The following is a 21,535-nucleotide window of genomic DNA, read 5'->3' on the forward strand; positions in this document are numbered from 1 at the left end:
ACAGTGGTTAGCACTGCTGCCTCATAGCACCAGAGACCCGGGTTCAATTCCCGCCTCAGGTGACTGTGTGGAGTTTGCGCATTCCCCCCGTATCTCTGTGGGTTTCCTCCAGGTGCTCTGGTTTCCTCCCACATTCCGAAAATGCGCAGGTCAGGTAAATTGGCCATGCCAAATTGCCTGTAGTGTTAGGTGTAGGAGTCTGGGTGGGTTGCGCTTCGGCGGGTCAATGTGGACTTGTTGGGCCGAAGGGCCTGTTTCCACACTGTAAGTAATCTAAGAAAAAGCTGTTGGACTATAACCAGGTGTTGTGTGATTTTTAGTTTTATTCACTACAAAGCCATGGCTACCTTCTCTACAATTCATCACACACCACATCTTGTAAGGAATCCACCTCATTCTCCCAGTTCCTTCACCTATGTCGCATCTATTCAGATGATGCCACCTTCCAAAACTTCTTCTGTGACCATGATTTCCCACCCACTGTGGTTGACCTAGCACCAGGACTTCTGCCTTTGCCCCTTCCCATCACTCATAACAGCATGATCGGGTTCCCCGTCCTCATTTTTCATCCCTGGCTTATCACTTCTATCTTTTGCAGACCGCTGGTGGAGGTATTCGTTGACATCTTCAAACTCTCCTTCCCACATGCTGAAATCATCACCTGTTTCAAAAAGACCGCCATCGTTCCAGTAACTAAGAAAGAATGCAATGTACATTAATGACCACTGCCTAGTGGCTTTGACCCCATAATCCTGAACGGCTTTGAGAGGCTGGTCACAGCCCAGATCAACTATCATCTCCTAACCTGCCTCAATCCCTTGCAACTTGCCTACCAGTGTAACAGGTCCAAAGCAGACACCATTTCCCTAACCCTGAACTCATCCCTGGAACATCTGGATGACAAGGACACTTATATTAAACTCCTGCTCATTGACTACAGCTCCACCTTCAACACTATTATCCTCTCCAGACTGATTTCAAATTTCTGAGACCTAGGTCTCAGCTGTAGCTCTGCAATCAGATTCTCAGATTCCTGACCCATAGACCATAGTAAAGATAGACAACTGCAACTCCTCCACAATAACACCCAACACTGGTACCTACACCCCCCACCTGAATCACCCCAAGGATATGTTCTCAGTCCCCTAACATACTCCCTGTACATCCATGGCCTGGTTACAAAATTCTGAAAAAACGCCATCTACAAGTTTCCTGACAACACCACCGTGGTAGGACGGATATCAAATAACGATGAGTCAGAATAGGGGGCTTGGTGATGTAGTGAAATGATAACCTCTTTTTCAATGTCCGCACAACAAAAGAACTGATCATTGACTTCAGAAAGAACATAGGAGAACATGCATCTGTCTACATCAATCGAACAGACGTTGAAAGTGTTGAGAGCATTGAGTTCCTAGGTGTAACGATAACTGACAACCTGACCTGGACATTGTAGGTCGACGGTCAAGAAGGCACAACAATGCCTCTTCTTCCTCAGGCAGCTCAGGAAATTTGGCATGACCACCAATCTTTACAGCTGCACCATAGAGAGCATGTCAACCGGATGCAAAACGGTTTGGTGTGGCAACTGCTCATCCTAGGACAGTTGGACACTGTAGAAGGTTGTGTGCACACCCCAGACCATCACAGAAGCAAACCTCCCATCCATGGACTCCGTTTACATCTCTCGTTGCCGCAGGAAGGCTGACAACATCATTCAAGATCCCTCTCACCCCAGTAATGCTCTCCTAAAACCTCTTCTGTCAGGTAGAAAATACAGAAGCTTGAATGCAAGTACCAGCAAGTTCAAGAACAACTTCTTCAACGCTGTTATCAAACTGATGAATGGACTTTATTATTTCAAATTAGGTCGATCTTGTTAATGTTGATCTTGCCTCATGCACGTCCTATATATCTGGTATTGTCTGAATGCGTCACTCTGTCCAACCATTTTTTTAACGGAATGAACTGTACTGCTTGCAAACAAAGCTTTTCACTGTACGTCGGTACAAGTGACAATAAATCAAATAGTCATCTTCTTTGTTTTTTGGCATTTATATTCTGCGTTGTGGTTGATTATTCTGTATTTTAAGATGGCACTGGAGAGTGGCGATATTATACAATGCTTTTCACTGCATTTTGTAACAAAATACATGCTCCAGCAAATCTAATTTAATGAAGAGATACAGATTTCTAGCTAGTAATGGATTGAAGGATTACAGAAAATGGGCAGGAAAGTCCAGTTGAGGCTGAGTTAAAATGAATCATCATCGTATTAAATGGTGGAATAGCTCGAGGGGCTAATTTGTCTCCTCCTGCTTCCACTTCTTACAGTAACTGAGTGTGATTCTGAATGCAAAAGCCTGCATCTACACTGAAGGAGATTTGGGGAAAAGCTGAAAGATAGTCAGGTGAATTAGCATCCCAAACTTAGATAAGGGTGGAGTGTGTGGAAGATAGTGATATATACTGCCAGACTGAAAAGTATAATTACAGCATCCAGAGCAATTTCTTCTCAATGTCTGTCCTGTACTTACAATGATGCATTTTGGAAAACCCTATCTTTCACATAAACAGTCACTGGGGTTCGCGGATGACTTTCTTGCCCTCCAGCGCCGTGGATGCTGAAGTGATTCAACACTTCAGTATTGGATCCACAATCCCTGCCATTGGTGGGGGCAGGTGGTATTAGCTGAGATGAGTTGGTTGGATGCAAGCATTTTCATGGGCTCTGGTTAATGTTCATTATTGCTCTGGGATTAGCAGACATGCACAAAACGGTTGGCTTTTCATAAACGTTTCTCCAAATTAAATGCCATTGACCGAGAGATTGTCCTGAGTCGATGAGAATATTGCTTCTTTTTGACAAAAATCTGAAGAAGGTCTTGAGCCGTTTCTTCTGCCTTCCTGGATAATTCTTGCTGTGATCATGCAAATCCACATTATAGAGCTTGGTTTGGAAATCCTGTGCTGGAAAAGCGCAGCAGGTCAGGCAGCATCCGAGGAGCAGGAGAATCGACGTTTCAGGCACAAGCCCTTCTTCAGGAATGAAGCTGGTGTGCCAAGCGGGCTGAGATAAAAGGTGGGGGAGGGGTGCTGGGAATACGATAGGTGGAAGGAGGTTAGGGTGATAGTGTGATCCGGGGGTTAGGATTGAGATTAGGTGAGGGGGAGGGGAAATGAGGAAGCTCGAGAAATCTACGTTCATCCCGTGTGGTTGGAGGGTTCCTAGGCGGAAGGTGAGGCACTCTTCCTCCAGGCGTCGTGTGGCCAGGGTCTGGCGATGGAGGAGGCCAAGGACCTGCATGTCCTTGGCGGAGTGGGAGGGGGAGTTAAAGTGTTCAGCCACGGGGCAGTTGGGTTGGTTGGTGTGGGTTCCCAGAGGTGTTCCCTGAAAATTCCGCAAGTAGCCTACTTGCGGAACGTTTCAGGGATGCCTACTTGTGGAACGTTTCAGGGAATATCTCTGGGACACCCGGACCAACCAACCCAACCACCCCGTGGCTCAACACTTCAACTCCCCCTCCCACTCCGCCAAGGGCATGCAGGTCCTTGGCCTCCTCCATCGTCAGACCCTGGCCACACGACGCCTGGAGGAAGAGTGCCTCATCTTCTGCCTAGGAACCCTCCAACCACACAGGATGAATGTAGATTTCTTTAGCTCCTTCATTTCCCCTCCCCCCACTTTATCTCAGTCCCAATCCCCGGATTCAGCACCGCCCTCTTGACCTACAATCTTCTTCCCGACCTCTCCGCCCCCACCCCCTCTCCGGCCTATTACCCTCATCGTCACCTCCTTCCACCTATCGTATTCCCCCACTCCCCCCTCCCCCCCCCCCCCCCCCAACCTTTTATCTCAGCCCGCTTGGCACACCAGCCTCATTCCTGAAGAAGGGCTTATGCCCGAAAGTGCTCCTCGGATGCTGCCGGGCCTGCTGCGCTTTTCCAGCACCACATTTTTCAACTCTGGTCTCCAGTATCTGCAGTCCTCACTTTCTCCTTGGAAATCCTGTGTCAGGCTTATGAATGACATGACCTGCCAATGCAACTGACTGATCACAGCCAGTGTCTTGATACTGGGGACGTTGGCCTGAGAGAGTGAATCTACATTGGAGAGCCTGTCATCACAGTGGATTTGCAGAGGCGCCATTGTTGATATCACTCATTAGTTGCACAATATGTCTCTTTACAGAGATAAACTATTGATATAGAAAATAACAGTGGTTTTCTATATCAGACCCGCAAAAACATAAAAGGTCTCTGAAAATATCAGACTCAATAAGACTTGAAATCTACACGTTAAAACCACTGACATTGTGTTCATGTGTTAATCCGCAGACCTTGTCTGCCCTCTCAGGATGCAGTCAAATTTCCATGAAGTTCATGTTATCACCATTATGGGCAGCACGGTGGCGCAGTGGTTAGCACTGCTGCACCAGAGTCCCGGGTTCAATTCCCGCCTCAGGCGACTGATTGTGTGGAGTTTGCACATTCTCCCTGAGTCTGCGTGGATTTCCTCCGGGTGTTCTGGTTTCCTCCCACAATCCAAGGATGTGCACGTTAGGTGAATTGGCCATGCTAAATTGCTCGTAGTGTTAGGTAAAGGGGTAAATGTAGGGAAACGGTTGGGTGACGCTTCAGCGGGTCGGTGTGGACTTGTTGGGCCGAAGGGCCTGTTTCCACACTGTAAGTAATCAAATTAAAAAAAACCTTAGCCACTCGATGATGACACAGTCCCAATGCCCACACTGCTGTTGCCAAGGTAAGTACAGAATGGGTAATGCACAGGCACAATGCTGAACAATGTCTGGAGCATGTACAGAATGAGTGAGAGCGAGGGACACAGAGTGAGACATGGGTGCAGAAAGAGGTCATTCAGTCCACCAGTTCTCCTCCCATCTAATGAGAGCACGCTGATCTGAAAATCCTCAAATCTATCTGAAGAGGTTGTACCATTCTGTTTGCTTTGGCTCTGTTTTTTTGGGTTGAATTAGCTTTATCATCACATGCGCTCACTGACATGAATACAGTGAAAAGTTTACAAGCTGTCACCGACGGCACCATCAGAGATATAAATGTACTTAGGCACAGATTCTTGGTGCAAAGTGAAAAAACAAAAAAAGAAAATTAAGAAGTTAGACAAAAAAGTGCTTCTTACTAAAACATAGAAAAACAACAAATAAGCACAGTTAATAGTTCAACATCATATGCGTCTAGCCATACTGGGCTTGCACTCCTCACAAGGGGTCAACCTTGCCCCAATCGTTGCCTTGGGCAGCCTGCTCCAACTCTTGCCACCTCGAGCTACCCGTTCCCACCCTCACCGCTGACCCCCGAGGCTGCCGACTCCCACTTTCCCTGTCTCGGGCTGCCTGTCCCCACTCTCCCATCATTTGCGACGACTGCTGTCCACGTTGGAGACCTCTCCTGCCATCATGTTCAGACTGCCCTCTTCACACTGTCTTGATCACTTCCAAGATACCTCCTCTGTGCTGCAAAATAGATTAAGGAGAAAAAAAAGTGAAAGGATAGCAATAAAAGTGAAAGAAATGAAAGTAAAAAATAAAAATGGACAGAGCAGACGGAGCCACATGTGAGCAGGCACCCACTTTCTGCCAATCTGCCATCTTATGATCTTTCTCTCCACAGAAGGTACCAGGCCTGCTGAGTTTTGATAGTGCTCTGTGTTCATTTCACATTTGGAGGTTCCCCATAATTTTGCCTTTAATCAACTCCTTTAAAATACCTGTCTCACCGCGAATGGCGGTCTCATTGAAGTACGTAAGATTCGTAAGAAGCATAATGGGATAACTGCTGAAAGGCTGTTTCCCTTCATGGGAGATTCTACAAGCTGAAGAGGCAGAGTCTTAGAAGAAATGGACGCCGATTTAAGTCTGAGATGAGGAGGAATTTCTTCTCTCAGAGAGTTCTGAGTCTTTGGAACTCCTTGCCACAACGAGCTGCGAAACAAAATCACTGCAGATGCTGGAATCCAAAGTAGACAGGCAGGAGATTGGAAGAATACAGCAAGATAGACGGCATCAGGAGGTGGACAAGTCAACGTTTCAGGTGTAAGGCGGCTAACTTATTCAGAGTGGGCACCTTTTGAACAGGCTGTGCACTGGAACACCCAAAACGTCGACTTGTCCACCTCCTGATGCTGCCTGGCTAGCTGTGTTCTTCCAGCCTCCTGTCTGCCTACACTCAGCAGTGAGGGCAGAGTCTTTGTGTACTTTAAGGCTGAGATGGATGGAGTCTTGGTCAGTCGGGAATCAAAGGTTGCAGGAACAGGACAGGAAAGTGGACATGCCTTGAAGAAGTTTTCCTCCTCACTCTACAAGGATCTCGGGGAGTCCCTCTCCCACTGCAACTCCCAGGTCATTTCACCTTCATCCGCTCCCCCACTCACCTATTGTACTCTATGCTACTTTCTCCCCACCCCCACCCTTCCCTAGCTTATCTCTCCACGCTTCAGGCTCTCTGCCTTTATTCCTGATGAAGGGCTTTTGCCCGAAACTTCGATTTCGCTGCTCCTCGGATGCTGCCTGAACTGCTGTGCTCTTCCAGCACCACTAATCCAGAAGCTGGTTTCCAGCATCTGCAGTCATTGTTTTTACCTTGTTGATTTTAACCCTACTGCGAATCCTCTTGCAAGGATGCCTGCCTTGAAGAAGTTTTCCTCCTCTCTCTACAAGGATCTCAGGGAGTCCCTCTCCCACTGCAACTCCCAGGTCATTTCACCTTCAACCCCTCCCGCACTCCCTATTATACTCTATGCTACTTTCTCCCCACCCCCACCCTTCCCTAGCTTATCTCTCCACGCTTCAGGCTCTCTGCCTTTATTCCTGATGAAGGGCTTTTGCCCGAAACATCGATTTTACTGCTCCTCGGATGCTGCCTGAACTGCTGTGCTCTTCCAGCACCACTAGCCCAGAATGAGGAATATCTGATCAGTCATGATATTATTGAACAGAGGAGCATGCTCAATGGGCTGAACAGCATCACCCTGTTCCTATTTATGATGGTCATATTGAACCACCTCACCCTGACAAACTTTGCAGGCATGCACTTCACACAATCACTGCCCTTTGAGGGACCAAATTCCTCATTTCTGTCTGAGAGATATCAAGTTGAAGCAGAAACCAGAGAGTGGGGTTTGGGCAGGGAATCAAGTTCCCAGTTTGATTTGCAGCTCCGGGTCCTCACTCCAGCTCCCTCCGTCTCACCATTGACTGCACATGCTCAGACCATCATGGGATTGAAGATGACAAAGTTACAAAAAAAAAATCACACAACATCTCGTTATAGTCCAACAGGTTTACTTCGAAATATTAGCTTTCGGAGCACTGATCCTTCCTCAGGTGGTTCTGAAGCAGGACCCAAAGACAAAGAATTTATAGTGAAAAATTCGTGACATGCAAACAAAATAGTATACTTAACAAACCTAGATTGTTGTTAAATCTTTCATATTTTAGAATGGGTTCCAGGTTTTTGTTCATTAATATGTAAATCCCAAAAATTCTTTTAAGTCACATTCTCAAGATAAGTTAAGGTTTCATAAGATATGGTGACATCAGCTCAGACGATGCATGAAAGGTGTGAGGTCAGAGTCTATCTGTATCCCAATATTGAGTCAGACTGGTTCTATTTCCAAAGTGGAATTTACAAAATACTTTACAGATTGACGGTCTGCATTGACTGCCCTTAGGTTGTGCATTGTTTGAGCAAAATAGAATGTATCTTTAAATATAATTCTGCAAATACAAATTCACCCCACAGACTTATATGTGTGTGTGCATACAGGAGAGACAGAGAGAGAGAATTTGAAGGTGTGCATGTGAGCATTTGAATGCAAATGCACATGAGAGGGGGTATGTTTACTTGTGTGCAAGTTTGGTAAAGTGTGTGTGTGTGACGGGTTATAAGCCTGTGAGAAGGTGGGTGAATGTGTCTGTGTGAGAGAGCGTGTGTATGACAAAGGGTCTGCATGAGTGAGTGCATATGTGTAAGAGAGATAGTGTACAATGTAGTGGGTTCACCTGTAGTATGACAAGAACCCAAGGTCCTTAGATTCCCTACAGTGTGGAAACATGCCCTTTGGCCCAACCAGTCCACACTGACCCTCCAAAGAGCAACCCACTCAGACCCATTTCCCCTCTGACTAATGGACCTAACACTATGGGCAATTTAAAATGACCAATTCACCTAACCTGCACATCTTTGGACTGTGGGAGGAAACAGGAGCAAATCCATGCAGACACAGGGAGAATGTGCAAACTCCACACAGGCAGTTACCGAGGCTGGAATCGAACCTGGGACCCTAGTGCTGTGCGACTGCAGTGCTAACCACTGTGTCACCGTGCCGTCTTGGTTGAGGCCAGCCTCAAGGGTACTGACCTTGGTTATCATCCTCTGTTTGGCCACTTTGCATTGTTGCCTGTCCCCAGGTCCGCCCTGGAGGATGGCCACCTGATGATCCGAAGGCGAATGTCCTTGACCCACTGATGCGTTCCGCAAAATGGGAGGGCACACCCCTGTCTGGTGATTGTTGTGCGGTGTCCTTCCATCCACCCTCATGGCACCTGCTTGGTTGGCTTGAGTTACTTTGTTATCTTGAGAATGTGACTTAAACAAAGTTTAGATTAGATTAGATAACTTGCAGTGTGGAAACAGGCCCTTCGGCCCAACAAGTCCACACTGACCCGCCTAACCGCAACCCACCCATACCCCTACATATTACCCCTTATCTAACACTAGGGCAATTTAGCATGGCCAATTCACTTGACCTGCACATCTTTGGACTGTGGGAGGAAACCGGAGCACCCGGAGAAAACCCACGCAGACACAGGGAGAACGTGCAAACTCCACACAGTCAGTCATCTGAGTCGGGAATTGAACCCGGGGTCTCTGGCGCTGTGAGGCAGCAGTGCTAACCACCGTGCCGCCCACTTTTAAAACCATTTTAAAAGATTTAAGAACTTAACAACAATCCAGGTTTGTTAAATACATTGTTTTAATTGCATGACACTGTGATGGTCTGCTATAAGTTCTGTGTCCTATGATCCTTTTTCACTGTGTGAGAAACAAAGCTCACTCACTTGCAATAATTTCAGTCCGAGGCAAGATCTGAATCAGTAGTGCCCTTTATTTCACACTTGCAAGTGGGTGTGATGTCCACAAGGCAGGGACAAAACACACTGAATTCAACAAATACTCAATGTTTATATAATTTGGTTCCCAATATTTATTTCTTATTTCATTGTTTGCCACCCGTTTACATCCACCACTTCCCTAAGACCGGTACCCATTACTCCTGTTTATCTCGTGTCTTATCCGGTCTTGTCTGTGAAAAAAAATGCTCATTCCTGTTCTCAAGGCCATTTGACCTCATCCTGCTGTGGGCACATCCTTGCCTTTTCACAGCATCTTATCACTAAGCCCTTTTAATTGGGGTTTGTTCCTGTGTTTCTGTAAAAGCGGGAAACAGATGTTTACACCTATTGTTTATACAGGCATATTGAGTTTAACTGTCTGTCTTACAGTCCCATTTCTTTCTTGCATACGCTTTTAGCTAATAACTAAGAATTGCAGAAGTAACCATTAATTTACCATATCCCACAACTGGCTACTTGAGGAAGGTGCAGCGCTTCGAAAGCTAATGCTTCCAAATCCACCTGTTGGAGTGTAACCTGGTGTTGTGTGAAGTTCAACATTGTCCACCACCCCAGGACAATGCAGGCTTCCCCACGTCACTGAAGGCAACCCCCAACCAACGGGAGCAGGGGAGGGCGGGCCTGGAGGACCGCGCGGACGCAGCAGGTCCTCCAGCCAATCGGAGCGAGCGAACCAACGGCTGGGCACGTGACCACCCGCCACGTCGCTGCCTCCCGTGCGCCAGCGGTCACGTCGCTTCAGCTGAGGTGTGGACTTGTGAGGGGGGGCCGAGTCGCCCCAAGGTGAGAATGAGTCGAGAGCGACAGAGTTAGAATGGATTCGACAGATATGTAGACTGTGGGAAATCCTCCTGCTCGGGACGGGACGGGACGGGACGGGACGCTGGGGGTTACGGTTTGAAGCAGACCAGAAAATGGCGGCAGGCCTAAAGCGGGGCAGTGCCCGGTTGAGGGTGGCCATCTTTATTGGGGGAAAAGGACATCAGGGCGCATGCGTAGCGTTGCGTCACAAGTGGCTGGGGGAAAGATGATCTGCCCACAGTGAATTCAAACCCAGAGAAATGTTTGTTTATTCACAATTTCTATCCAAATTTTGCAGTGCTCTGATGACTTTACATTTTTTTTCTGATGATTTGCTAGCAGTAAAAACGCAATAGGCCCCAATTTGGAGCAGCATGAGGAGGAAAGTTCACAAGTGGGTGGAAGAAGAATAAACAATAATTCCAATAATTTGGGGGGGAGGTGGGAAATAATTGAGTGATAATGTTACAGAAACAGGGCCTTCGGTCCAACTCGCTTGTGACCTCAATATGTTGTAAATTAACCCAGACAGATTGTCCAGCATTTGATCACCGACGGTGTTCCCAAACTAACTTTTTAACTTGTAACTTTGTACACCCCAGTCCAATACCGGCATCTCCGAATCTTAAACTGGTTCCACCTGCCTGCCTTTGGTCCCTATTCGCGCACTTAAGTGAATACGTTTTAAAAGCTATAACTGTACCTGCTTCCACCAGATCCTCTGGCATTTAATTCCACACATGAATGACTTTGAAACTTGTTGCCCTCATTCCCTTTCTAAAACTTCCTCCTCTCACCTCAGAATTATGGCTCCTGGTTTTGAACTTCTCCATCCTCGGGTAAAGACCGTTGCTATTCATCTTGTCCATGCCCTTCAGGATTTTCTAAACATCTATAAGGCCACTCCTAAAACGCCTAACTCCAGCGAAAAATGTCTCCGCCTACTTTTATAAATCAAACCCTCCAAACTCATGGGTGGCATGGTGGCACAGTGGTTAGCACTGCTGCCTCACAGCACCAGAGACAAGGGTTCAATTCTCGCCTCTGGCGACTGACTGCAGTTTGCACATTCTCCCCGTGTCTGCGTTGGTGTGCTCCGGTTTCCTCCTACAGTCCAAAAATGTGCAAGTTAGGTGAATTGGCCATGCTAAATTACCACTGTTAGGTGAATGGGTAAATCTAAGGGAATGGGTCTGGATGGGTTGCGCTTCGATGTGGACTTGTTGGGCCGAAGGGCCTGTTTCCACACTCTAAGTAGTCTAATCTAAACTCCATAACATCCTGGTAAATCTTTTCTGAACCCTCTCCAATTTCATAATATTCTGCTGACAGCAGGATTACCAAAACTGCGTATTATAGAAGATGCCTCAACAACATCCTGTACAGCCTTAATTTGATGTCCCAACTCCTGTGTCCAGAGGTGTGAGCAATGAAGGCAAGTGTACTGAATGCCTTCTTAACTACCCTGTCGATATGTGACGCAAACTTCAAAGAATTGTGAACCATAACCCCTGTGTCTCCCACTATCTTTAATTGTGTAAGTCTTGCCCTTGTTTCAATGAGTGTCTAACCTCTGGTAAGGAAGGAAATGCTAGAAATGGGCAGAGAATATTCACCAACAACCACTGGACAAAACAAAAGAGGAAAAAGCACCCCATAGAAACTGGAACTGTCTGTTTTGATGTTCTATTTCGTCACTGACTTTTGTCATCTTGTTTTCCAGGGGAAGCAATTGCACAGATTTGAAACTGTCGCAAAATGTCCTGTCAAGATTCAACAGAGTCATCAGTTCATCAGGATCTGAATATCGCCAGCCTTTGAGTATGTAAGGAGAAACATTTGTTCTGTCTTTTGGAGAAAAGAATACAAACATCGGTGCGACTGGAAAAGCACCAAGCAAGCGCGTCATAAGTGAGTGTTCCCAGTGTACAGACAGTGAAAGGAACTTCAATCATTCACACAGTTAAGAGATCACCATTCGAGCAGGGAGAGACTGTACATGTTTGGACAAGCTCCTAACAATCGTTCAGCTGAAGAGGTACAAATACATCCACACCATGGAGAATTTGTGGAAATGTGAGGACTGCGGGAAGGCATTCAAATACCCATCCCGGCTGGAAATCCATCAACGCATTCACACTGGGGAGAAGCCATTCAACTGCGCCATGTGTGGCAAAGGATTTATTGAGTCAAACAAACTGGTGGCACACCAGCGAATTCATACCGAGGAGAGGCCATTCAGCTGCAGCTGCTGTACAAAAAGGTTCAGATCTCCTTCTGAAGTGAATAAGCACCAACGAGTTCACACTGGGGAGAAGCCGTTCATCTGCTCTGTATGCGGGAAGAGATTTACTCGTTCGTCTGGCCTTCGATCACACCAGCGAATTCATACTGAGCAGAAGCCATTCAGCTGCACCTCCTGTGGTAAGAGGTTCAGACACTCCTCTGTTCTCATTGTGCACCAATTCACTCACACCAGGGAGAGGCCATTCACTTGCTCCTTGTGCGGGAAGGGATTCACTCAGTCATCCAAACTGCTCATCCACCAGCGAGTTCACACTGGAGAAAAACCTTTCACCTGCCCCTTGTGTGGCAAGGGATTTGCCCAGAGAGCCCATGTGTTGACACACCAGAGAATTCACAGTGGGGAGAAACCGTTCACCTGCTCTGAATGTGGGCAGGGATTCACTCGGTCAGCCAGCTTGCTCATACACCAGCGGGTTCACACTGGAGAAAAACCTTTCACCTGCTCCGAATGTGGCAAGGGGTTTGCTCAGAAGATCAATCTGTCGACACACCAGCGCGTCCACACTGGAGAAAAGCCTTTCAGCTGCACTACCTGCGGGAAGAATTTCAGGAGGAAATCCACCCTCATTGTGCACCAGCGAGTCCACTCTGGGGAGAGACCGTTCACCTGCTCCATGTGTGGGAAGGGATTCACTCAGTCCGTCAACCTAATGTCACACGTGCGAATTCATAAGTGAACACCAGTACCCCACGGACTACAGCAACTCAAGAAGAGAGTTCACCAACATCTTCTCAAAGAGGAACAGACGATAAATGCTGGCCCAGCCAGTGATTCCCTTACACCATGAAATAATCCAAAAAGAGGGGCTGCGGAATTTGGATTCTCATATTTTTGCTTCACTTGCTTCAGGACATTTTTCATATGAAGCCAACACATTCACAAAAGTATAGCTTGCAGAGAAGATTACAAGTGCTTTGTACAGCCAAGCTCTCCACTATGATGAAAAAAGAATAAAAGCGTAGACTACTTTCTAAACGGTGAGAAAATTCGTAAAGCCGAAGAACAAAGGGATCTGAGAGTGCTAGTCGAGGATTCTCTAAAGGTAAACATGCAGGTTGAGTCCGTGATTAAGAAAGTGAATGCAATGTTGTCATTTATCTCAAGAGGGTTGGAATATAAAAGCACCGTTGTGCTACTGAGACTTTATAAAGCTCTGGTTAGGCCCCATTTGGAGTACTGTGTCCAGTTTTGGTCCCCACACCGCAGGAAGGACATACTGGCACTGGAGCATGTGCAGTGGAGATTCACACAGATGATCCCTGGAATGGTAGGTCTAACATATGAGGAACGGCTGAGGATCCTGGGATTGTATTCATTGGAGTTTAGAAGATTAAGGGGAGATTTAATAGAAACTTACAAGATAATACATGGCTTGGAAAGGGTGGATGCTAGGAAATTGTTTCCGTTAGGCGAGGAGACAAGGACCCGTGGACACAGCGTTAGAATTAGAGGGGGTAAATTCAGAACAGAAATGCAGAGACATTTCTTCATCCAGAGAGTGGTGGGCCTGTGGAATTCATTGCCGCAGAGTGCAGTGGAGGCCAGGGCAGTAAATGTCTTCAAGGCAGAGATTGATAAATTCTTGATGTCTCAAGGAATTAAGGGCTATGGGGAGAATGCTGGTAAGTGGAGTGGAAATGCCCATCAGCTGGTTAAAGCGCAGCAGGTCAGGCAGCATCCAAGGAACAGGAAATTCGATGTTTCGGACATAAGCCCTTCCTGATGAAGGGCTTATGCCCGAAACGTTGAATTTCCTGTTCCTTGGATGATGCCTGACCTGCTGCGCTTTAACCAGCAACACATTTTCAGCTCTGATCTCCAGCATCTTCAGACCTCACCTTTTACTGAAAATGCCCATCAGCCATGATTGAATGACGGAGTGGACTCGATGGGCCAAATGGCCTTACTTCCACTCCTATGTCTTATGGTCTTCTGACTTTGTCATTTGGTCCTGTATTGTGGAATCTGACGCACCACACCCAACATTTTTCAGGTTAGGAACAAAGTGGAAGAAAGCGACACGTAATCGTCCACTTGATTTGATATATTTTTTTCCCAGTTTCCTATCCTTGCTATCCCCTGCAGATATGAAAGAAATTTATTTGTACACCAGTCGGACCGCAGGTTGAAAATCAGTCCCAACTGAAAACAAGGCCAAAAGTACGGTATGCTTTCAAACAGAGACTTGTCCTGCACTGAAAATGCTGTGCTAGTCACTCGCACAGAGATTCAGCTGCAAAGTATCATGAATTTTCTGTAACTCCTTGCTGTAAGGGAAGGGAATTTACACCTGGGAAAATCCTTTCATTAAAAACTGAAATTATCTTTCTGAATACCTACCCTCGACTGTCACCGTGGACTTGAGTAAACTCCTTTACAGGATACCAGAAGGGGAGGGTTCTCTGTTCAGAATTTCAAATCAAACCTCATGTCACTCGTCAGCAGAGCTACTTGATCCATCAGGACTTGAATACCATTGATCTTGAAAAGTTGAAGGAGGAATGTTTACTTTGTCTGCGGGAGAGCAACACAAATAATCAGTGAGAATCAGCGACAGACACACAAGCTAAGAGGATACTGGGGCAGCAGTGACTGTGGAATCAGTTTTTAAAAGTTACGCAGCTTGAAAAATTACTACATCATTCACAGTGGGGAGACACAGTGTTTGTGGTACGTGTCGGATCAGGGCTTCAACTGATTGTCCAACCTGGAGAGAGACAGAAACACTGGCACCATGAACAAAAGGTGGAAATGTGAGCACTGCGGTAAAGGGTTAATATCTTCGTCTTGGCCTGGAAGTTATTGATGTGGTCCGTTGGGGGTAATCAATTCATCTATTTCGTATGTGGGAAGAGATTTCCTCAGACATGTCACGGCAGACAGCTCGCACTGAGCAGAGGCCCTGCAACTGCATTTACAGTGGAAAGGAATTCAACATTCGTCCAGCCATGCTGCACCCCAATGCCTTCGCACGGGGGGAGACCGTGTGTGGGAATTCACTCAAACATTTGACCTGATTGGACGCCAAGGGGGTTCACAGAGTAGACAGACCACTCACCTGACTTGGTTGTGGGAAGGGGTTCACCCTGTTGTTTGTTCTCCTGTCATACCACTGAGTTCACACTAAGGAGAAACAAGTCCTTTTGGAAGCATTTCAGACAGTTATCCAAATCAAAAACAGGAATTACTGGAGAAACTCAGCTGGTATGGCAGCGTCTGGGGAGGAAGAGCACAGAGTCAGTGTTTTGGTGCAGCGCCACTTTGTTCAGAATCCCCATGTTCAAACTGGCGAGGAGCTGTTCCCGTGTTCCATGTGAAGGAACGGATGCCTCAGTTGTGATAACTGTGGAAATGTCAGTGCGTTCATAAGTGAAGGCAGGGTTCTAATTCTGCTGCTATTGTCCACATTAACAACAAGCAGGATTCATCCTCTGAAAGCATTTAGTTTGTTTCTGCTGACATGAGCAGACCTGTAACTGGCTGGAGTTTAACATTCTGGATAACTGTGCTAACTTTAGGGGCCTCAGTGTCCAATTGTGATCTGAAATCTTTCCCCTTGTAAAATCATGGAGATGGACAGCACAGAAACAGACACTTCGATCCAACCCATCCATGCTAACCAGATATCCTAAATTAATCTAGTCTCATTTGCCAGCACTTAGCCCACATCCTTCCTAATCATATGCTCATTCAGATGTCTTTTAAATATTGTAATTGTACCCGCCTCCACCACTTCCTCGAGCAGCTCATTCCTATATGCGCTACCCTCTGCATGAAAGAGTTGCCCCTTAAATCCCTTACAAATTGTTCCCCTCTCACCTAAACCAATGCCCTCTAATCCTGGCCTCCCCCACCCCAGGGAAAATATCATGTCTATTTATCCTATCCATGTGTCTTGTGATTTTATAAATCTCTTTCAGGACATCCGTCAGCCTCCGACAATCCAGGGAAAGCGGCCCCAGCCTATTCAGCATCTTCCTGTAGTTCAAACCCTCCAAACCTGGCAACATCCTTGTACATCTTTTCTGAGCCCTTTCAAGTTTCACAACATCCTTCCAATAGGATGGAGACCAGAATTGCAAACAGTACTCCAAAAGTGGCCTAACCAATGCCCTGTACAGCTGCAACATGACCTCCCAAATCTTATACTCAATACTCTAATAAAGGAAAGCAAACCAAAAGCCTTCTTCACTATCCTATCCACCTGTGACTCTACTTTCAGGAACTATGAATCTGCAATCCAAGGTCACCTCATTCAGCAACATTCCCAGGACCACACCATTAAGTGTATAAGTCCTGCCTTTTTTGCCTTTCCAAAATGCAGCACCTCATATTCACCTAAAGTAAACTCCATCTGCCACGCGTCAGCCCATTGGCCCATCTGATCAAGATCCCTTTGTATTCTGTCACCTCCAATTTTGGTGTCATCTGCAAACTTACTAACTGTACCTCCTACGTTCACATTCAATCATTTATATAAATGACAAAAAGCAGTGGACCCAGCACTGATCCGTGTGGCACACCACTTGTCACAGGGCTGCAGTCAGAAAAACAACCCTCCACCATCACCCTCTCTCTTCTACCTTCAAGCCAGCTCTGTATCCACATGTCTCGTTCCCTGTATTCCATGTGATCTAACCTTGCTAACCAGTCTCCCATGGGGAACCTTGTCAGATGCCATACTGAAGTCCATTTCAATTACATCCATAATTCTGCCCTCATGAATCCTCTTCATTACTTAGAGTCATAGAATCAAGTTTGTGAGACATGATTTCTCATGCACAAAGCCATGTTGATTATCCCTAATCAGTCCTTGCCTTTCCAAACACATGAAATTCCTGTCCCTCAGGACTCCTTCCAAAACTTACCCACCACTGATGTCATGCTCACTGGTCCATTGTACCAAGGCTTTTCGTTCCCATCTTCCTTAATTAGTGGCACTACACTAGTCGACCTCCAGTCTTCCAGCATCCTCATTTTGTGACTGTTGACGATACAGACATCTCAGTGAGGAGCCCAGCAATCATTTCCATAGCTTCCACAGAGTTCTAGGATACACCTGATCAGGTCCTAGGGGATATATCCTCCTTTATGTGTTTTAAGACATCCAGCACCACCTCCTCTATAATACGGACATTTTTCACAATGCCACCATCTATTTCTCCACATTCTATATCTTCCATGTCCTTCTCTACAGTAAACACTGATGGAAAATACTCGTTAAATATCTCTTCTATTTTCTGCAGTTCCACAGATAGGCTGCCTTGCTGATCTTGAATTGGCTCTATTCTCTCCTCAATTACCCTTTTGTCCTTAACGTATTTATAAAGTCCCTTTGAGTTCTCCTTAACCCTATTTTATATTCCTTTTTTTTTGTCTTTCTGATTTCCCTGTTAAGTATGTTCCTACTGCCTTTATACACTCAATATCTGCTGTGCAAACCTGACATATGCTTCCTTCTGTTTCTTGACTAAAACGTCAACTTCTGTAGCCATCCAACATTCCTTTCACCTACCAGACTTGCCTTTCACAATAACAGAATCATTGTCTCTGGACCCCCGTTATCTAATTTCTGAATGCTTCCCCTTTTCCAGCCGTTCTTTTACCTGCGACTATCCAGCCCCAATCACCTTTTGGAATTTCTGGCTTAATACAGTCAAAGTTGGCCTTTGTCCAATTTTGAACTTTAACTCTTGGATCTGGCCTATCCTTTTCCATCAAATATTTCCAAACTAATAGGATAATGGTTGCTGGCCCCGAAGTGCTCCCCCACTGATACCTCAGTCAATTGCTATGCTGGCCTGCCTTATTTCCCAACAGGATTGATTCAGAAAATCTCAGAAACCTGTTCACAGTAAAATTGTGAACTTTTCGTAAGTTCTAAATTGACCTTCGGCAGCAAATTTATAACTCTGAAAGGCTGTACTGATGAACGTCTGTGGGCGGCACGGTGGTTAGCACTGCTGCCTCACAGTGCCAGAGACCCGGGTTCAATTCCCGCCTCAGGCGACTGACTGTGTGGAGTTTGCACGTTCTCCCCGTGTCTGCGTGGGTTTCCTCCGGGTGCTCCGGTTTCCTCCCACAGTCCAAAGATGTGCGGGTCAGGTGAATTGGCCATGCTCAATTGCCTGTAGTGTTAGGTAAGGGGTAAATGTAGGGGTATGGGTGGGTTGCGCTTTGGCGGGTCGGTGTGGACTTGTTGGGCCGAAGGGCCTGTTTCCACACTGTAAGTAATCTAATCTAGTCTCCAATGGTTAATCCTCTCTGAGAATTCTCGCTATTTTGCACGTACTTGACTGTGGCGTATCTATTGTGAAATGAAATTACGAAGGAGCATGAAACTGAAGAAGGAAGTATTTTACAGACAAATCAATAAAAAATTCATGGTGGGTGTCCTGACTGCTGTTTCTTGGTCAGTTTTTTTTAACTTCACATTTTCTAAAAACGCTACCAGTTTTGGCTTCCCTGGACACCGATGCAGTGTTTCTAAACCCATCTCTTGACTGTGGGCTGAGCAGCCTATTTTGGTGCACCTGCTTTTAGTACAGCCTCACCAATCCTCTGTAAGACCTCTACACATATAACAAAAGGGATGGGATTTGAGGGTTGTCCTCATCTCCCTGTAAAATGGTCAAACAGTAGGGTTTGGGGCCTAGCTTTGCTGGTCCTCTCCCTTGTAAAATTGCTGTCTCTTGTACAGCTGTAAATGTTTATTGTAAACTGTTTTGTAATTTGTTTAATAAAATAAAAAAAAATAACAAAAGGGAAATCTTCCACTGGATTTCCTGTATACAGTGAGTTGGTTATCATAACTGAACGTGACCATTTTTCCTGGTGAACCCACAGAATCCTGCCCTTGCATCCTGCGGCATTGAGTGGATCAAATCTCAAGATGCCCCCAGGTCCCTCGGCTTCCCATGTGAACACGCAATGCAACAGCTAGACACCCACTGATAACAATAGAGGTGGAGAAGAACATATAAACTGAAGTCAGTCTGTTGTACGTTTCCATTAGGCAGGCCATCAAAAAAAAATCAAGTGTAGTTTCTGTGAGTATCATGGTTTAGTTTCCGAGACCCTTTGTCTTATTAATGAGCAGAACATTTTAAAGTTTAAAACCCCATTATATTTTAGAATCTGAACACCATCACTCATCTCATTTTAAAATACACATCAGTACCATCACGTCACAGCTCTCAGGCTCCCATCTGGATCAGAAGCGAGATAAGAATGGAGTGGGTTAGTTTGACAGCAGTGCTCCTCCCTTTTATTTCTCAATCTCATGAGCACAGTGGTTAGCACTGCTGTCTCACAGCGCCAAAGACCCGGGTTCAATTCCTGCCTCAGGCAACCGTCTGTGTGGAGTTTGCACATGCTCCGCGTGTCTGCGTGGGTTTCCTCCTGGTGCTCCGGTTTCCCTCCCACAGTCCAAAAATGTGCAGGGTAGGTGAATTGGCCATGCTAAATTGCCTGCAGTGTTAGGTGAAAGGGTAAAATGTAGGGGAATGGGTTGCTCTTCAGAGGGTCAGTGTGGACTTGTTGGGGCGAAGGGCCTATTTCCACACTAAGTAATTTAATCTCATCAAAATATTAAGAGGGGGGTGTCTCTTTTTTTCCTCTGTTCAGGCACGGGGGAAGAACTCTGATCGATTGTGTAGGATATCCTGATAGTCAGAGAAGGAGGACTGTTCACTGGTTTGATTCTCAGGTTGCCTTCAGCCTGAGTCTCCAGCTCCAGGGACATCAGTTTGTACCTGGGCTGAGTGACAATATATGGGCTGCCTGCCCTTTGAGAAATTCAAGCTGATTTATATGATGCCAGCTCTTGTTGTCTATTCCCAGCTGTAATTTGCAATGTGAAGGACTCGATTTCTCAAGAATCAAATAGGGCCCAGCACACTGTGGGGAAAGGAGAGACGTAGTTCAGAACACTGTCAGCATCACTGTGTCCCCTGGTTTATAGTCCACAAGGTGCATGTGTTTGTCCCACAGAACTTTCTGAGTTTGTACTGCCTTCCCCAATCTACACGGTGCCACAATTCTGGCCCCGAAGTCTTCCTTGGGGTCAAAAGGCTCAACCTTTGGGGTGGCACGCTGGCTCAGCGGTTATCACAGTGCCGGGGACCCAGGTCGGATTCAAACCTCAGGCGACTGGAGTTTGCACGTTCTCCGCATGGGTTTCCATTGGGTAACCTAGGCTTTCCTCCCACCATCTAAAGATGTGGAAGTTAGGCGGATTGGCCATGCTAAATTGCTCATAATATTTAAGGATCTGTAGCTTAGGTGCAGTATCCATACAGGAACAGGGTCGAGGGTTGGGTCTGGGTGGGATGCTCTTCGAAGGGTCAGTGTGGATATGTTGGACTGAATAGCCTGTTCAAACACTGGGGATTCTATGATAGAAATGTCTCTGTCCTGTCCCTCTGTGCCATGTTATCCCTGTGAGCACTCCTTCCCTGGTTAGTATATCTGCACTTTTATTTCCATGTTTTTCAGTGTGCTTTAACTTCCTCCAGAATGTTTTTGCCACCACTTTGAATATGCCTTCTCAACGGACGTCCACCTCCTCATGAAAATCCCTGGCTGTTCTTCCACAATGGCTACAGCTGCTAATTCCACACCTTGCGGCCCCAATATTTGCAGGTAGTTTATCTGCGCTCCCCACCCCGTCAAGACCTCCTATTTGGGTCCTGCAGGGAAATAGGGAGAAAGTGAGGACTGCAGATGCTGGAAATCAGAGTCAAGTGTGTCATGCTGGAAAAGCACAGCAGGTCAGGCAGCATCCAAGAAGCAGGAGAATCAACATTTCAGGCAAAAGCCCTTCATCAGGAATTGTATTACTGCATGTGAATACCCTATATACCGTTGGCTCCCTATTTACATAAGAGGTACTGTCCATACAAGTATTTGGAATTTCCCTGTCAATGCCATGAATATTGCCGCCAATATCACTCGCCACGTTCTATTTCGGTTTAAAAGGACCCATTCTTGGTACCAAAATTGACCATTCATGATGCAGGAAGGTGGATCTGCAGCCTGGGGTTTCCAGATTCTGGGTTAACCATGTTAACAGGCACTGGTCTATCTGGCCCTTCTCAGGGCAGAGTGGTGCTATAACTGCCTCCGGAGTGTCAGCTCCCAGTGAGCACCGTGACCGATCTGGCCACTTACAAAGCTGAAATTATCACTTGGACCCTTCCCTTGTTCTGGAGCCCTTCCTCTGCCCTTCCACACATTCCTCCAGGCCATGGGG

At 46.3% G+C, this 21,535-nt stretch overlaps 1 protein-coding gene across 1 annotated transcript; it reads left to right on the top strand.

Annotated features, from left to right (window-relative positions):
- Positions 1-9,868: 9,868 nt before the first annotated feature.
- On the top strand, positions 9,869-13,930 carry LOC132807691 (gastrula zinc finger protein XlCGF7.1-like). The gene is made up of 2 exons (XM_060821724.1): positions 9,869-9,956; positions 11,698-13,930. Exon 2 carries the CDS (start codon positions 12,032-12,034, stop codon positions 12,956-12,958), a length of 927 nt encoding a protein of 308 aa, XP_060677707.1. The 5' UTR covers positions 9,869-9,956; positions 11,698-12,031; the 3' UTR covers positions 12,959-13,930.
- The last annotated feature ends 7,605 nt before the right edge of the window (positions 13,931-21,535 follow it).

Source organism: Hemiscyllium ocellatum, assembly GCF_020745735.1.
Source record: "Hemiscyllium ocellatum isolate sHemOce1 chromosome 27 unlocalized genomic scaffold, sHemOce1.pat.X.cur. SUPER_27_unloc_2, whole genome shotgun sequence".
Taxonomy (NCBI): domain Eukaryota; kingdom Metazoa; phylum Chordata; class Chondrichthyes; order Orectolobiformes; family Hemiscylliidae; genus Hemiscyllium; species Hemiscyllium ocellatum.

Bases quoted from the DNA above. Each gene is read 5' to 3' on its own strand.
- LOC132807691 (XM_060821724.1), top strand. From the start codon at position 12,032: ATGGAGAATTTGTGGAAATGTGAGGACTGCGGGAAGGCATTCAAATAC.